Source organism: Platalea leucorodia (assembly GCF_965183815.1).
Source record: "Platalea leucorodia genome assembly, chromosome: 9".
Classification (NCBI taxonomy): Eukaryota; Metazoa; Chordata; class Aves; order Pelecaniformes; family Threskiornithidae; genus Platalea; species Platalea leucorodia.
This window is the reverse complement of record NC_138831.1, coordinates 37905473-37922585: the sequence shown is the minus strand read 5'-3', so window position 1 is coordinate 37922585 and position 17113 is coordinate 37905473. Positions and strand designations below refer to the sequence as shown.

At 40.4% G+C, this 17113-nt stretch overlaps 1 protein-coding gene across 1 annotated transcript in view; it reads right to left on the bottom strand.

The window, feature by feature from the left end:
• The window catches only part of MYO5A (myosin VA), a 74207-nt gene extending 60117 nt beyond the window's left edge, over positions 1-14090 (bottom strand). The window contains exon 1 of the mRNA XM_082322232.1: positions 13946-14090. Coding sequence (XP_082178358.1) covers positions 13946-14007 — 62 coding nt within the window. The 5' untranslated portion in view covers positions 14008-14090. The remainder of the gene's footprint in view (positions 1-13945) is intronic.
• Positions 14091-17113: the final 3023 nt, after the last annotated feature.

Here is a 17113-nt window from a genome sequence, read left to right as displayed (position 1 = left end):
AGCGGAAGGACGTGAGATAAGTCCAGCCAAAGACCTACATGAGACAACCAATAACAAACAATTTTCCTCTCACACAGACAGTTCCTGCAGTGAGTCAAAAACAGAGAACGATTTCTTCGTAAGACAGGCAGTGCTCCTTCTTTTATTCCTCCACTGCTCTTTCACATAGGGAAAAAAACCCAACCATACCACTATAAAATATGAAACTTCTGGTCTGATTTCAGGAGCTGCCTAACACAGGAGATAGGCAACAACATAACAAGCTTTTCAGTTGTAGATCACCAGCTCTGTTTCATGTATTGAATATCATTAAATATATGAAGCCTCATGAAGCTCAAGTCCTATGAAATCTATCCTCTGATGATTAAGCTTATTTTTGCTTAGTTCCCAAAGCACAGAAGGCTTTCAGAAAACAAAGTAATGCAACCTCAGTATTACAGACTTCTGACAAAACTGTCAACAAAAAATCTAACTCTGTTGCCAAGAAGGGAACATCGAAATAAAGGTATCTCATTCCAGCTGTCACATCCCTGAAGGACACGTGTGTGAGCGTGGAAAGCGCACACTGGTTTTGCAGCCCCCCGTCCCTCCTCGGGAGCTCAGGAGTGATAGGAAACACTAGGCTCTTCAGAGCGCTGCAGAGGAGCAAGCTCCATGTTTTCAAAGACGGTAATGAAAAAATTAGGTTGAAATAATTTCTCCTTAAGAATACTGTTGCTAATTAGCCTAGAGTTTCCTTCCCCCACGTCATAAGATACGAAGACGTACTCTTCTCCTTAGCACTCGTTCATGTGCTCAGGAATAAGGGATCCATTATTATATTACTAAGTACACATACACATACACTTTTCATAAATTTGCCTAGAGAAGATAGGGCTGGCTCTGTGCAAGCTGAAAACGCTGCTGCCATCTCTTCTGCAACGAATATTTGTGTTTGCAGCAGCTACGGCAATCATGAGAAACAAAGGGCTGGCTCACTGTCTGCAGCAGAGTCCCCTCGCATCGCCCTGCCAGCGCTCCATCCACGCTCAGAGCCACTCTTGTCTTCACAAGTACATTAGTCCATTGTTTTGCTATAACACACTGGAGTGACCATCCTCTAGCATATTATTCTTTCTGCTTTTTGGCAGAGAGAAAGGCAAACACAACAAAACAGCCAAGATCACACTTGACATTTGAAGAAGGAGAGAGGAGAGTGTACGCAACACCCCAAACGCAAGAGCAGCAGGGGATGAACTGTAACTGCCACAACCCTAGGGAAGACTTGGCATATGGACGTCCTACCACAGGTAGCAAGATACTGAGTCTTTCGAGAAGGAGGGTGGGGTGGTCCTGCCAGGCAGCCGTGTCAGCTCAGCAGAGGGCTCCCTGATGTCATTAAAGAAGCAAAATGCCACGTTGAAAAGAAAATAACAAGTAAAATAGAACCAAAATACCTTGGATAGTGCATGAAATGTGATGAGAATTATTTTTAATAGTTTGGTATAAGCAATGGTCAGTCTAAAATATAACCTCTGCTTATGCCAAATGAAATTTTCATAATCAGGCTGCATTAAAAACAACAACAACAAAAAACAAAAGACCAAAACAAAATAAAGGAAAAAATCCCCAGAAAACACAAGTAATGACACCCTGAGTTCTTTCTCAGGTATAAATAACACTTCTGTAGTTATTTTTAGCTAAATCATTAGCTCCCAACCTTTGACCTGACATTTTGAGCACTTAACACGTCACCAGACAGAAAAAAAAGCTATAATTAAAACTTTCAGCCAATGAAACAAGTAAGTAGGGCAACAGCATTATGTGTGACACCACTTTTCAGCCTGATGCCACAATCCATTATCTGTGCAATACTTCTTCATCTTCTTGGGACTTTTTCTCTGAATAAAGCACATAATTAGACTATTTTAAAATTAAGATTACTTCTGAATGGAGGGAAGATTTTAATTATGCTTTTACAAAGAGAAATAAGGGAAAGCAAACTGGGAGACAAGAAGGTGGAGGAGTCCTCTGTCCACCAAGAAGGTGGATAACGATCACATCCTAGGATACAGAACTACATTACAGTGCTACGATACGAAGCCAAATTATTCAGCAGATTGAAACAGATTGACTGGGAGCAGTTTACCATTCACGGAAACACAAACTATTATGTTCAGGCATCGGGCAGGATCACATTCAGCTTTTGCCATTTCTGAACAATGCAGAAGAATAAAGGAATGACAAAACCAAAATAAAACTTGAGTTTTAAGATGATAGGCCCAAACATTTCACAAGCTGAAATGTGAAGTGATAGGCTGGATTGCTTGCAGTAGCAGGGGACAAATTGGTTGAGAAATCTCCAATATCCATTCTCTCAGGCCTATACTTTAAGAGTCATGTGAGGGTAACAGCTATTTCTTGTCAAATAAAAGAACAGTAACACACTATGGAATAAATAACTGATAATTTAAAATAGTGTTATCTATCACAAAAATAATGCTGATGTCTGATTTTGAAAGGTAATAGTCAGATACTGTATCCAAGCCATACACAACTCCACTCCTTATGACAAGTAATGGCCATAGAATGAGCAATAAATGTCACTAATTTTTCATATCACAATTCCAGTAAAGGAGAGAAACAGATTTGTGCGTAGGCTGCTAAATTTTAAAGACAATTTTGCTTTACCTACAAAATTCTGTCGACAGGCAATATGTTTATGGGGAAATTTACTGTCAGAGTGCCAAAACAGAAGAGATGTAGACTTACCTAACTCCTGGAAGCTTGAGATTATAACCTACATTCCAGCAGGGCTTTTTTTATACTTTGAAAAAACATTGCAAAATTCAACACTGAAGATAGCTTCTGCTCCAAGGAGGTTCAGCATCGGGGAAAAAAGAGTGCTACAAACTGAACTGACTTTACATGCAGAAACTTACATGCAAAAAAGGGTTTTGCAGAATACGAATGAAATGACAATGCACAAGAAACCAGAAAGTGATTTAAAAAAAAAACCAACCTTGGTTTTAAGATGTGAAAAAAACCCTTCTGTTGAGGATGTGCATCTATCTCAATGCAATACTTTTAATAGCATTGACTACTACTAACTTTAAATTCTGTATTTCATAGAAATCTAAGTGAGCTGCTTTCAGAAGGGCTCAGAATGGAGGAAACGCTACTCCCATGCGGTCCCAGCTGTCAGCTTCAGTGAAGGCAAGAGCAAGACTGTCACCAGGCACCCCCAATGTGTACAGAGTGCTGCAACAACACTGACTCATCATTGATAGCTGTCATTCTCTAAGGCAGCTTTTATTGATTTCAGTTGACCAATGGAAAAATTGAGGCAAAAAAGAAAAAACAGTGCAAGAAATGAAACATTAAAGTTACTAACATTAAAGGCAGAGTTGTCAGTTTTCAAACAATTTTCATTCCTTAAAATTACTACACCCACTGAAGCTGGTTCCCTCAAAAAACAGAAGAGCTTACTGCATCACAGCCATTACTTCCATAGCGAACTGTCCAAACAGATCAGGATAATCAAGACATATAGACTGAAAAATCCCTACAGATAGCTTTGTTTACCTTCTTCCTCTATACCAACAGAAAATCCCTCTCTGAAGGAGGAACACTAGAACAGTTAAAAACCTACCCATCAATAAGCATTTCAGAGGGGACTAAAGAAGCCCAGAGCTATTCAATTTAATCATCAAAGCACAACATTGTTTTTGTGGTTTTTTGCTTCCTATGACTGATGCATAGGATGTATCACTTGATCTTGTCTTTCAGACTTATGACTCCACAGCAAACAATGTCAAATGGATGCATATAAGCACACACACCACAAAAACATCAGCCTGGGAAAACAAACAAAAAGAATACAGAATTATTGACATCAACCTCAATATTCTTCTCAATCCATCCATACCCAAGCCACCAGCATCTCTACCTGGCAAAAGTGTATCATTAACAGCTGATTTTAAAAGATTCTGATATGGACTTTGAAATGCTTGCTGGTGATTAACTACTTCAAAGTTGAGTTGTCTCAATGCCACATAACATAGATGATATCAGCAGAAAAGATCAGAGTGACATAACCTTAATATAAAATGAAGAGACCAAATAACAGGGCAATTTGATGAGAAGAACATTAGTACTTACTTTGCCTTTGATCCTAAATCATCTATGTTTGTTAACCCTGAGGACACCACCAAGGCACTGATGTTTTTAAGGAAGCTTCTTGTCAGGGTGGTTTGAAGGCCACCACCTTCAGGACATCTCCCCTCACTGCTCCACTGCTAAGAGGTTTAATTAAATCTACTGCCTTTTTTTTGTGGAGTTGGTACTGCTTCCTTCTTTTCTTTTGGAATAACAGGTTCAGGTTATGGCTAAGAGCACCAACCCCACGGCATACGACGGTTTCATTTTGTATTTAAATCAAAACAGCACAAACTGCTGCTGAAGGCCTGATCCTGCGGTCTTCAAACATTGAAATCTCCTACTGCTTCAATGCAAGAACAAAAACACAATAAATAGCTTTTATTTAATCTAGCAGCGACAGTCTGGTCTGCTTTATCTCACTGCTGTTCCTCTACTGCAGTTCTGTGGTAATAAGGTAGACTTGTAAGCCTGAAATCGCTTTACATTTTCAAAACAGTGAATTTTGAATGATCAAAGAACCTGACCCAAACTCATAGGGAAGGAACCCGTGACTCAGGGAGCGTTTGGGATAGATCCCGTTCTCAGCGTACACACATAATTACCACTAACATTAATGTGCGTCGTGCCCATCAAAGACAGAAAAGGAACTTAGTGATATGCCATCCTACAGCTGAATTACGGCAGCAGGAAAACCAACCTAAGAAAATAACTTAAAAACTAGTGACACTGCTGAAAGGTCAGACAGGATTCATTCTGAAATGCTGGCATGTTTGAAATCTTGCCGTATTTCCATTTGCTGCAGCTACTCTGAGAGCCATAGGATTAACAAGGGACCAACACAAACCTAGTTTAAGCTAAGTGACATGTTTTACACCCTACACTATAAAGCGGACTCCCAAACTGTGTAAGGATACCCGTACATACATGCCACTGAAATGATTAAGTGTCTCCAGCAATGCAAACATAACTCTGACCTAAGTAAGCATCCTGGTTTTTGCAATCAATCTCTCAGCATCCCTGCTGCATATTTGTGACAGCATATGACCAAAATAACCTGCAGTATCTACAGTCAGAACATTCACACAGCTTTGAGAGCATGACTAAACAAATCTGTTTAATAAAGATCAGTTTCCCCCATGAGGCAGCTATAACAAAAACAAGAGCACAGAAAATTTTACCACATAACTTCCCCATTGATAAGATGACATAAAAGAAGTTTACACAATGCACTGAAAGTAAAAGCAGTGTGGAAGTGCTAAATATCATTGTAACTGCTTTATCGATGTTCCCAAATAACTTAGAAGTATTGATGTTATAGGAATAGAGAAATACATCTAATACTCCAGTGTTCCAAACAGCTTATTCAGTCTTGGAGTAATTACCCACAGAAAAGATTTTAAACTCCTTTCTTGTGAAATCCATCGGCTTTCATCAGGTATCAATATAAAGTTAAGAGTTCACTGTAGTATCAAATGTTTTGTGAGCTTCACAGAAAGCAGCTTGATTAACTTATTAAGAAATTTAGGACGGAGCTTCCCAGCCGCAAAGGCCAGCCCCAGGAGGCTAAAGGGAGCACTGCCTTCAAGGGACTGGGCATCTTCCAACGTAGGAAAGAGGATGCACAGCAAACGAATGCAGGGAAAAGAATAAAGCAACAGAAGGACAAATCCATGGTATAAGATGAAATGATAAGGTTTTGCACACCTCATCTGAAGGCTCACTAAATAGGTCTGACTTCAATAAATGTTGAAAGAAATAGTGTTTCCTACAAATACCCGTGATTGTAAACATGAAAGCAAAATACGTCCGTATTTTCTTTCCTAGAACACACTCCCTTTTTCAGCACGAAATGTGGTTTGGGAGAGGCACAAGGATTTTTTTGCAGAGCTCACCAGCCTGTGCCCTCCCCAACACCTGCCCTTCCCAGGCCCCCGTCGGGGTAGGTGCCAGGTTCACTCTGGGCGATCGTGCTTCACTTTTGTGTGATGCTTCCATTCTTATAGGTATTTGCTTCTCTAAAAGACCAAAATAGCTTTTTACACTTACCCTAAAATGAAAGGCAGCTGTAAAACCCACCAGCCCTGGAAGGTTTAACACGAGTCAGTGCGATATATTTAGCTTCACCTTTGCCTAAGCACGGTGTTGTCTGGCAGCAAACAAGGCTGTACATGTTTAGCAGCACTTGTTCAGTGCAAAGGCCTTTGAAATTCAGCCCAGGGTGTGCTACATCTGTTAGGAGCCATTATAAAAATTGGCAACTCTACAAACCCAGGATTTGCTTTTCAAGTAGAAGTAATTTAACTGTTCGATAAATAAATAAAGAAGAATTCATTCAGCCATTTTCTAATGCTCTCGGACCAATCAAGAAGAGCAGCAGCCAGGTCTGGGCAGCCTTCGTGTGACCTGTCTCATCGAGGGCAGAAGGCAGCACCTTGCCCTTCGTCAACCTCCTGAACAAACTATTTTAATCACAAAGTTCTTTGCAGCCCTAAACAAGTTCTGTTATCCCCTGTTTCTGGATTTGGCTCTTGGCCTCCTTAACATGGAAAAGCATCGCCGTTTTGTCCGCTTGGTTTCCAACTGCTTCCCATAGCCCACATAACTCAAGCACATCTTGCCATCTCTTTACGTAGCTGCTGAACCCCTCTCCCTGGGAGTTCACCTTCCTCTGGAGAAGTCTCCCCTGCAACCAGGCAGCACCGATAGATGCCACCCCAGCGCTCTACCTGCACCTGTACCGCAGGAAACCCTTCTCCCTCATTTTTAAAGTTTCCTCCTTGCAGTGCTCCTTTGCATGGCAGGCACATCCCTTCCTTCCCCGCAGAGCCACATCATCCCGGCGTTCCCAGTGCCGACACCTCCAAATTCACTTGTATTGGCACATCCCAAAAGGTGCGGCCTGACACAGATAATTATTTTTTCCACCCTCAAAGGGCTGTTGTGTGGATTAACAAGGTAACTTTTGTAAAACGCCCAGAATGTGCGAAGTGCTGTGTACGTGCTAAAGATTATTATTAGAGACTAAAGTGCTTTGAACCATTCTGTGGCGATGTGATGGGGGGAGGGGGAAGAAAAGAAAAAGTGAGTTCCTAGGGCTATGCCCCAAGAGCAAGCGTCACTTCTTGCGCAGAACAGCAGCCCCAGTTCTTGGTCCGTTCCACCTGCACACGCTATGTCCATCGGTTTATTTTGGCTATCTGGATCTAACATGCTCTGACCTGACACATCCCGGTCTTCCCAGGCGCCACGCATTAAAAATGCAGAGACACCGTCAGCTGCACCTTGAACAATTGCTCCCGACTAAGCAGCAGATTAATTCTTTGTAAAATCATTCATTTTTAATAGGCATGAAACATTAGTCCAACAAACCACGTTCTTTAACCACATTTCTAAATATATTTCCAGTTTAACTGGTTTTTTAAACCTAACAGCATTTCTCAGTGACATCTTTAGCCGCTAGAGAAAAGAGGATGTTCTGGGCACAGGACTGGGGGCTGGAAGCTCAGCGCCTGGGACGGACTCTGGGCTGATCCAGGCATGGCCACAGCACACCATGTCTGCCTTTCTTGTCTTCTATACAAGCAGAAATTGATATACCAGTATTAGAGGAGACAGACTTTGGTGAATGCTTGTAAAGTGCCTGGAAAACATGAAGCCTTCCGTGAAAGCAAACATAATTATGCAATATATGTTACCTGCCACAGAGACTCCTTAATGCTGCAGAAAATGAAGGCATGCAAAAAATAGCATGTTAATTTTCGTATATTGAAAAAAAATTAGCTTTGGGAGAATGTTACCAGGAAACCCATTTAACTGCTACACTATCAATTACGTACTCTATTCTCACATATTTTATTGTCAAGCTGGTGTGATCAAGTCATCAGACACTGCATCAGGATTTTCGATTCAGGGGCTCTATGCTCTGCTTTTGCCGCCTTGGTGAACTCGCCAAAGTTGCTCTCCCACTCCCCATGTCTGTTTCAACTTATAAAATGGAAATAATGATACTGATCTCTTCTGTAGAGGACTTTGAGATATGCTCACGGAAAGTGCCAAACGAAGGTGAAATGTTACTGTTATACATAACCTGAATTCTCTTGAGTCTGTTCCAGCTGCAAACTCAGCCACTTCAAAACACCTCAAGTTCTTAAGCATCTTTTTTGGCCCTCTTCAACCACAGCTTGGTAAAAACGTTCTGCAACACTCTCAAAACCAGCAGATGTACTTTTTTTTTAAATTAACAAACGCACCACTTGCCATTTTAATTGTATCCAGGAAACACACCTCTTGACTGTAAAAATGGCAAAAGGTGAAAAACTAATGAATTGACAGTAACATTACTCGACACATACAAATGAAGAAAACCGAGGTCAGCACATACTGCAAAATCATGACAGATTGCACTCCAGAGGAGCGCAAAGATGAGCCAGCACTATGCAACTGATTTATCCAGGGATTAGTCAGAGGTCACTCCTGCAATAGTTTAGGAAAGCTCATAGCTTAGCTACCAGCAGGACACCTCACATGAACCCGAGCTTCCAGCTACGAGCACACTTAACCCTTTTGTTGCCTAAAAATAGTCACTGCTCAGACAAGTAGGTCCCTGATGTTACATCAAGTTGATTACACCATCTGCTGTCTTGTACCCATAATATCATAAAAATGTCAGACCCAAAGTATAAAAGACTATTCCAAAATCATCTGTTCTCACCAGAAAGGACAATTTCCTTTTTTATTCTAATTTTAACAACAGAGCCCGAAAAGTACCATCTCTTTTCAAGTTAAGTATTTAATGTAAAAAGTCATATGTCAAAGCCATAAGTCAAAGAAAGCCCTTGTATGTTTGTACAGCGCCCACCACAGCAGGCTCCCGTTTCATAGCTGGATGCAGATCCGTGATGGGTTGTTAATCATCCCCCTCCCGACTTCTGCCAGGGGAGAACAGAATATCCATTTATCAGGCACTCAGAAGCAAACCGGCAGCTGATCAAACATGCATTTTTGTAAGAGGACATCACTTTGGGATGCCTGGGATAACTGGAGACTGTCAGTCAAGGTGCTTTCAAAACACCTACTCAACAGCTCACCAAGCTCCTTCTGAACAAAAAGTGATAGGAAAAAACCTTCCTGTAGCTGAGAGCCATCAGACACATGCCAAAAATCTGACAAAACAGAGAGGCAGCCTGCTTATTAAAGGTAATTTAATGAAAAAGATACACATTAACATTGAATAAATCATTGTACTTTGTCCAAACAGAAAAAGCAAAACTTTGGAGAATGATGCTTTAAACACTGTTGCTTTCCGTCCTGGTATTCACTGAGTTTTATAGGGATCTCATCAGTATGTAATTCTGTTTACAGATGTTACTTTCAGCTTGCACTTTGCTAGACAACTTTACTAATTAGTAAGAAGGAAACCTCTGAGTTAATTTATTAAATTGAAAAGCACTGAACTCTGCTGTATCTCTCATCAACCACAAGCAGTATGGAACAAACCAGACCAACAAAGTGAAAAAAAAAAAATTATCTTAATTACTGCAATATACCCTTACTAGGCAGGCGAAGGAATCCTGTGTAAGAGTGATTTAGAACTTCTTTCCCTAATACTGTGTTAGGAAACTGATAATCTTAAGTCTCCTACATTAATGCAATTCTTAACAGTTTCAAGAGTATAATCATCAACATCTCCTCTTATTGCAAATCATAGTTAAAAATGGAGGCTTCTACTGAGTATTACAAAGAAAATGAGCTACACCTGCTGATGGTTATGATTCCTACTGAAGTTGCAAAGCTTTAAAAAAAAAAAAATTCAAATACTTGCCAACTGATGCTTTGCCTCAATTTTCATAGTTACCACAGAGGGGTAACTGTGAAGACTGAACTTCTTTTTTTGTTAATAATTTGGAAATGCTGACTTACTTACAAAAGTGGTATGCATTGTAGTTCAAAGGGTTCAACACATGCAAACACCCACATGCTGACATTGCGGTTTATATTTCCGAGACAAAAATAAGCTCTTCAATAACAATTTACTTCCTTTTAAATCGCTCATCTGCCTTAAACATTGCCCCAAACCTGTATACGTTTGCTCAAATGAAGGAAGCTCTTCATTGTCTGTCTGTGAGAAGAGAGACCTCTGAGTGCAGGTCGCAGCTCTTTCCAAGAGCACAGCTTGTGGCAGCTGTTCCTACAGAACCACAGCAGCCCCCAAACCGCTCTGCACGAAAGCCCGGTGGCGGTGGGCACCTCAGACAGGTCCCCATCCGACCGATCCTGCTCCCTCCCGCTGGGACGCGCTCGTGGGTGGATCTCCTCCTGCTTGGACGGAGGAAGAGATTTGCTCTGGAACCCTCACACCTGCGGTCTGGAGGGTCATACAACCCGAACCAATACAGTTATGGGTAAGTACGAGGCGTACGTAACCCTAAGTCTAACACAATTTAAATGCAGTTGTAGAACTAGTTCATTGCTTATTTTGGGCACAGCAGAGGAAAGATGTTGGAAATGAAGCTGTCAGTCTGTGCAGAGGAGCTGTAGGAGACGGAGAGAGAAAAGGAAAAAGGCACAGAGATACAGAGGAGAAGGGGGAAAAAGAAGGGGAGAGCGGAGAGGGGGAAAAAAAAGGAAAAAAAAAAAAAAAAAGACATAATAATCCAAAATGAGATTAGTCTTAAAAGAGCTGTGGACATTTTCCCATGCTGAAAAAGACAAGAAGCTACTGAGCAAACAGTAATCACTTATTTGATTGTCAGCTATGGGTCAAGACGAGCCGTATTCTTTTTCGCTAACCCTCCACTGGCAACCGGTGACAGAACTGCTGCCGAAAGAGGAAATCACGGATGCCCAAAGGGGCGCGCCTCTTCACAGCCCACACACACCACACCATTTGGCGCTCTCTGTGCAGAAAATTTCACATGCGAAGGTATCTTTATGTGCTGCTTTATACTGCAATTAACCCCAAGCAGTTGCTGAATATCACTTTTCGTGCACAAGCCAGATGTGAGCTCCATCCCTGTCATTCCAGCAGTCAACATTCATTTTTGCACTGTATTTTTTCTGAAGATGCAATGCAAGTATTTAGTGTACAATCACTAGCTTTCCTGATGGCTGTCATGGGGCATTTTCTATGGCTGAAGAAGACCACAGAGATCATTTAGTTACAACCATGCACATGGAAAGAGTTTCTCAGCCACAGACAATGGAGTAATGAAGCTGGCAAGAACAAATTCTACATCATTATAAATTAACAAGAAAACTTAAGGAGTAAATATTTAGAAGAGCTCACTGAAGCTTTAGATGGATAGGAGCATCATGACCGATTATACCAGTGATCATTTAAACACTGAGTTAGGAAAGATTAGAAACAACAGAAAAATAAATCTCACCAATTACATGCATAAATGCAGATTAATGCCATATGAGTAGCTACCATATGAATATTCAATGCAATTATTAAAGCATTAATGAAATAGTCACAGACAATCTCATATTCATTTTTAAATAACCAGCTGCAGAAATGTAAATCTGCACTTTTTTTTCTTTAACTTCATAATTCAGGAGTAAAAGGTGATTTGTTCAGAGTATAGAAAGTATTACTGAAGTTAAAGGGCAGGACAACTGATTAAGGAATTGGAAACAGCATTAGAAAATGAAATTCAGTGAGCAAACCCAGTATGTCCAAAAGACAGAAAAAGTTCTTAAAGACAAACAAGCCAAAAAAAAAAAAAAAAAAAAAAAGAGAAAAGGAAATAAACATTGGGAAACTAAATAAACAATGAAATTGTTACTTCAGTGGAGAGAATTTTTTTTCATTTTCATTGTGTGCTCAGATTTAATTTTGCACCTAGGAAAGTACTGTCAGTTATTCATAACAGAATAACAAATTGTTTATAACATGTTGTAGACACACAAAGGAATTAATTCATTAATGCAAAAGGATTATTTAAGACCGTTTTCATGCTTACATAATTTCTCATCATTTGTTTCAAAAAGGAACTTCTACTGCATCTTATTTGTTGTTATTCAGGACAGCAGAATTGCTGGAGGGCACAGTGAGAGCTGAAGAGCAGGCGATTAACACAAAAAGCAAAAACCACAGCAGTAACTGTAGCCAAAATCTCAGCCCTCTGAGTCTTCCTCTGATGGCAGAGAATGCAGATGGTGGCAGATAGAAATCTCCACTGCACAGGCTTCAGCTAACAAGCCCACAGAATACAGGCGATACGGCAATTTGAAATTTCAACACAGGTAAGAGGTAAGCCTGCTCCAGAGAGTGGTTAGAAGCAGCTAGTGGAGAGAGATCCCACTCCAACCACTTACTTCCACTTGTTAATATTAAGAACAAAAATTCTGGGAATTTGGATTACTGACATATAATTGCAGGTCACTGTACCGTGCCTCAGATATAAAATAAGGCTAATAAATTCTTATTTTGTAGAGCTTTTGGAGGGACTTGAGTAGCAAGTCTGTTTAAAACAACAGCGATCTAGATCTGTAAAACAGTGATCTAGACTGAAAGAGCCACAATGCAGATGTGATTGTCATAATGCACAGTTTTGCCTTTATATTCCCATACCAGATTATACGTCTATTTTCTTAGCAGAAAAGAAGTAAGGCGGACACCTTTGCCATTCAACAGTGCAGATGTAGGGTATTTTTGAAACATTGGCTATTTCAAAATTACCCTAAGTCATGAAATGTTGCACTGTACCGTACCGTTTTCTTTTGAAAGTATCCATGATGTGGGTATTGTGAATCACCACATTCACATACACAGCTGACTAAATTCACAGCATACGGAGCGTTTTGTTCATTCTAGCTTTCATATGGATTTTTAAATGAACAGATAGATAGCTAATTTCAAAGATGAACATTTTATCATTTTCAACCCATTCTCCCCTTGCCTCCCCCTCCTGCAGTACGGCTTGAAGGCCATCACAATTAATCCAGAGATCTGCTGCTGTTCCACTTGATTAATTTGATTGTGGGCTGTATTGTCAACAAGGAAAACTGTATCAGGAGCTTGCAGCTAACCAGCGAGGATACCGGGGACCATCTTGCTAACTAAAGACCACACAGTAGCCCAAAAGATCTTTATCCTAGAAACGAAATATCTCAAGCTCCTCAAACTGGCAGGCTCCTGGGGTGAAGGGGAAGCAGTTTCTAATAACCAGTCTCCTTGGGTGACAAGTGCCTTTTCATGCAATATTTAAAGCGACGAGGATTTCCTGCGCAGCTGTCACAGTGTCCTTAGAGACACCGTTTTCAGGCACCCTGCAATCGTCCCTCCGCTTCCTCTTAATTCTAGTCAACAGCAGCCACAGGCAGATTACATAGCTGGGACTTTACCGACATGACTAGGAGCCTGTAATAGCACTCATAAGCCGAGTGATTTTTTTTCTGTTGTCAGTATCATGTATAAATATGAAACAGTTAAGAATCTGGCACTTTTCTCTAAAAATCCACTGATGATTAAAAAGTATCTCCACATTTTGCTAATCAAATTAAAACAACATAATCTTATACAGCACTGGACTAATTTTAGACCTAAATACTGATGAGATCTGTGGTTATTCCTGTTACCGGTCAGTGGCCATGATCTCCATGGCATTCATAATGCTTTACTGTTCACTAACTTAGGCAATTTATCCTCTTGTGAAATGTACTGAAACACTGGATAAAAGACAGATGTTGCAAAATATCTCATGAACTATTAAAGAGAATTAAAGAGAAGGCCATTGGCCAGAAATGTTAAGTCTTATTCCTTTTAGAAAAACAACGCATTTAAGACTCATGGTCTACAAACCTGGCCATCTGCTTATATGCTTCTTCAGCCACTGCAAAGATATGTGGATCCATATCCCCCATATTTTGGCCACTGTATGCATTGATGATATCTTCGCCATAGATAGGCAGTTGTTCATAAGGATTTATGGCCACTAAGACAATACCTACAAACGAAATGAAACAAAAGGAATTATTCATAGTTGTTTCAAAATAAAACAAACCAAAAAGTGGCTTTAACACCAACTATGGTTCTAATCTTTCTAAAAATATTAACTAGAGAACAATAAGGATCTGATATTACTGACTTCAACAGACATTTATTCTGACCACAGTTTTGCGTAAGAAAGTGTCAGAAGAGTTTACTTCTACCCTGCTTTAGGAAACAAATCAGGGACAACCTTTTACTTTTTCTCTCTATCTGCCTTTTCTAAAGCTAGCATGCACGAGACAACCAGATTCAGAGTGTGCTGACTTGAAACACAGCCTGCTCAGTGCAGTAAACCAATGAATGTGCATTGTACTTCCCTGTGTTTTACTGTGAATTACAAATGATAACATGATTTGTGAATTACAGCTACTACATGGCCTCACTGACTGTCAGTTTGGATATGTGAAGTGTGTTAACCCTTCAGCCATGATGCTGTGCCCAGGAATAACATCTTCAGTTTTTGTAACAAGCAGCAAAGCAGAGTCATGGTGTAATCTGGATTCCAGGACATCTCTACCAGTCAGGCAGGACAACCTCCTGCTCAAAGGGATCAAAAATAAATACATGTAGACATATTTCATAGGGCTCATACACAGCGGTACACAGTCATGTCAGGAAATTAAGTAATTACAACTCTAGAAGGCACCATAAACCCCTCATCTTATACACCTCTGTGTATAACTACTTACACTTTCCATTTTCTAGTTTTTCCATCCCAGTTAAACACATATCTGCCTTTTTTAATACCACTCATTACTACAGCATTTCTAAACTCATGCCATCCTTCTACTCTCCCCGCACAGGAAAACTTAGTCATGCTCTGTACATCCTTCCTAGCCACAAAGTGAGATCTCAAACGCTTTTGGTACAACTTTCTTTTTCATGAGAAACAAGAATTGCTCTGCCCACAGGGATGTTTTGACAAAGATTACTTATACCTTTCTCTCCTGCAGCATTTACAATGGGTAAGGAACACTTATTTGCTCCGTGCAGGGGAGAAAACACTGATCACTGCCACATGGGAGCCAGCCGTGTCAGGCAAACTGTGCTCTCTTGACACGGCAATTCCTCCTCACCTTGACAATGTGATGGGAGGGGGGGAGAAACTCTAATTTTAACTGTGGCCATTTTAAAAATAGAATTTCTTCTTACATATATATTTCGGTGCCTAAAAGCAACAATGCAGGTGCAGATGGCTGCACAGTGAGTATAGCAAGCATGCTACACGCGATCCTTGGACAAACCATCCCTGAAGAACCTGCACCAGAAGCATTTCCATAGCACTCAACTCGCTTCTAAATTTACTCAGAAATTCACACACGCACACACACACTTCCCCAGTGCAGATCCCAGCCCTCTGCGCAGATTACAGTGTTGTGATGTCTATCTAAGAAATTTTCCATGGAAAAGCTGGGAGAAGTGAAAGCATCTATAGTCTGGCACTGCTGCTGGGAGCATCATCCCATTTTTAAATCCTGTCCTGCATTTATAGATCAAGCACAAACCACAGCAAAAACATTAAACAACAATAGAATATCTCTCACGAAGAGATCTGAGACACCTCAGTCTATTTCCTCGAATATATGGCAAGTTTTATGGCTAGACACACCCATGCCGGTAGAGTCTGTGTTTTTCCATCAGCCATGACTTCACTGAAATGACTCAGGAGCTCGAGAGAAAAGTCTCTATAAAAATTTATGCCAAGTTCTAACGCTGTAGTGATGAGCCAAAAAATAAGAGGGGGGCTAGGGAGGGGAAGGGACCTCAGTACTAGCAGACTCGAGGAATATTTTCGGTGTCGGTTTTTAACATCTGCCCTTTGTAACTGTGAAAAAGCAGTAAAAAGCTAAGTAAGACCGCACCGCCGAGCTGAGCCTCCCAGGCTTGCAAGTCTAATCAAAGAGACATTAAAAAAAAGCTGTGCGAGGCTTCAGACAATTCCCTCCTGCTTTTGGCTACGTTGGCAAAAATAAACCCTTCAATTCAAAACAAGCAGCCCCGTGGCAAGTCTCCAGCATACTAAATCATTTAACTTCAGTAGCGATCTGTAAAATCAACAAGCAACCACCATCTGGAAATAGCCAAAACAAGTGAGTTAGGAATTACATGCTTTGTATGGAACTTTTAAATCAGCCTGTCTCACAGGACTATAATCCAGATTAATTTATATATAACTTCTCTTGATCTCCACTAAATCATATTGCTGTTTTAAGAAACATCATGGGCCTTCCCAAATCAGATTTACATGTGTTTTTGTTCCTACAATTACACTAAATTAAACTCTGGCTACTCTTTCTGCCATTCTTCTTAGCTAATTCTTTTATCTTGAATGTATTCCCCCATCTGTGGACAAATGGGATATGAATCTAAATAATTTATTAATGTAAATTCAAGTTTGCTCTCCTGCATAGCAAGCAGTACTTTATACATCTGAACTAACCACCAGTATTCACTGAGTTTTCATCACAGCCATAGCAGTTTTTCCATGTAAGCATTCAAATTTTTCTTTGCAACTTTTCAACTTCCTTCATTTATTCTTCATGTCATATTCCCAACAGTAAAGCAAAATTATAAATCACCTCTGACTTGCTGGTGAAAGGCTGACTTGAAATTAAGAGATCAGGAGGGTTTCTGTTTAAAAGTTCGGATTACTTCAAAGTGAAATTTTAGGAAATTTAATATCCATTTGACATCTTACACTAAGGACAGCATGGTTGAATTAATTTCTAGTGCCGTGGACATCCATCTGTCCCAGTTCTAGTTCTGCTGGTTGAGAAGAATGTTACCATAATTCTCTTGCTGGATTAAAGCGATTTTAATCTCCTTTGGGCTAAATCAACTGGGTTAGCTCAAACCACCTTCATGGGGTATTTAAACTAACCTGGCTAACGTGTGAATCAGATTAAGGAGGCAAATGCAGTTCCTTCTGCAGGCAGAGCTCTAAGGCAATAATCTTTGCAGAGGGGAGGTAACTTGTAC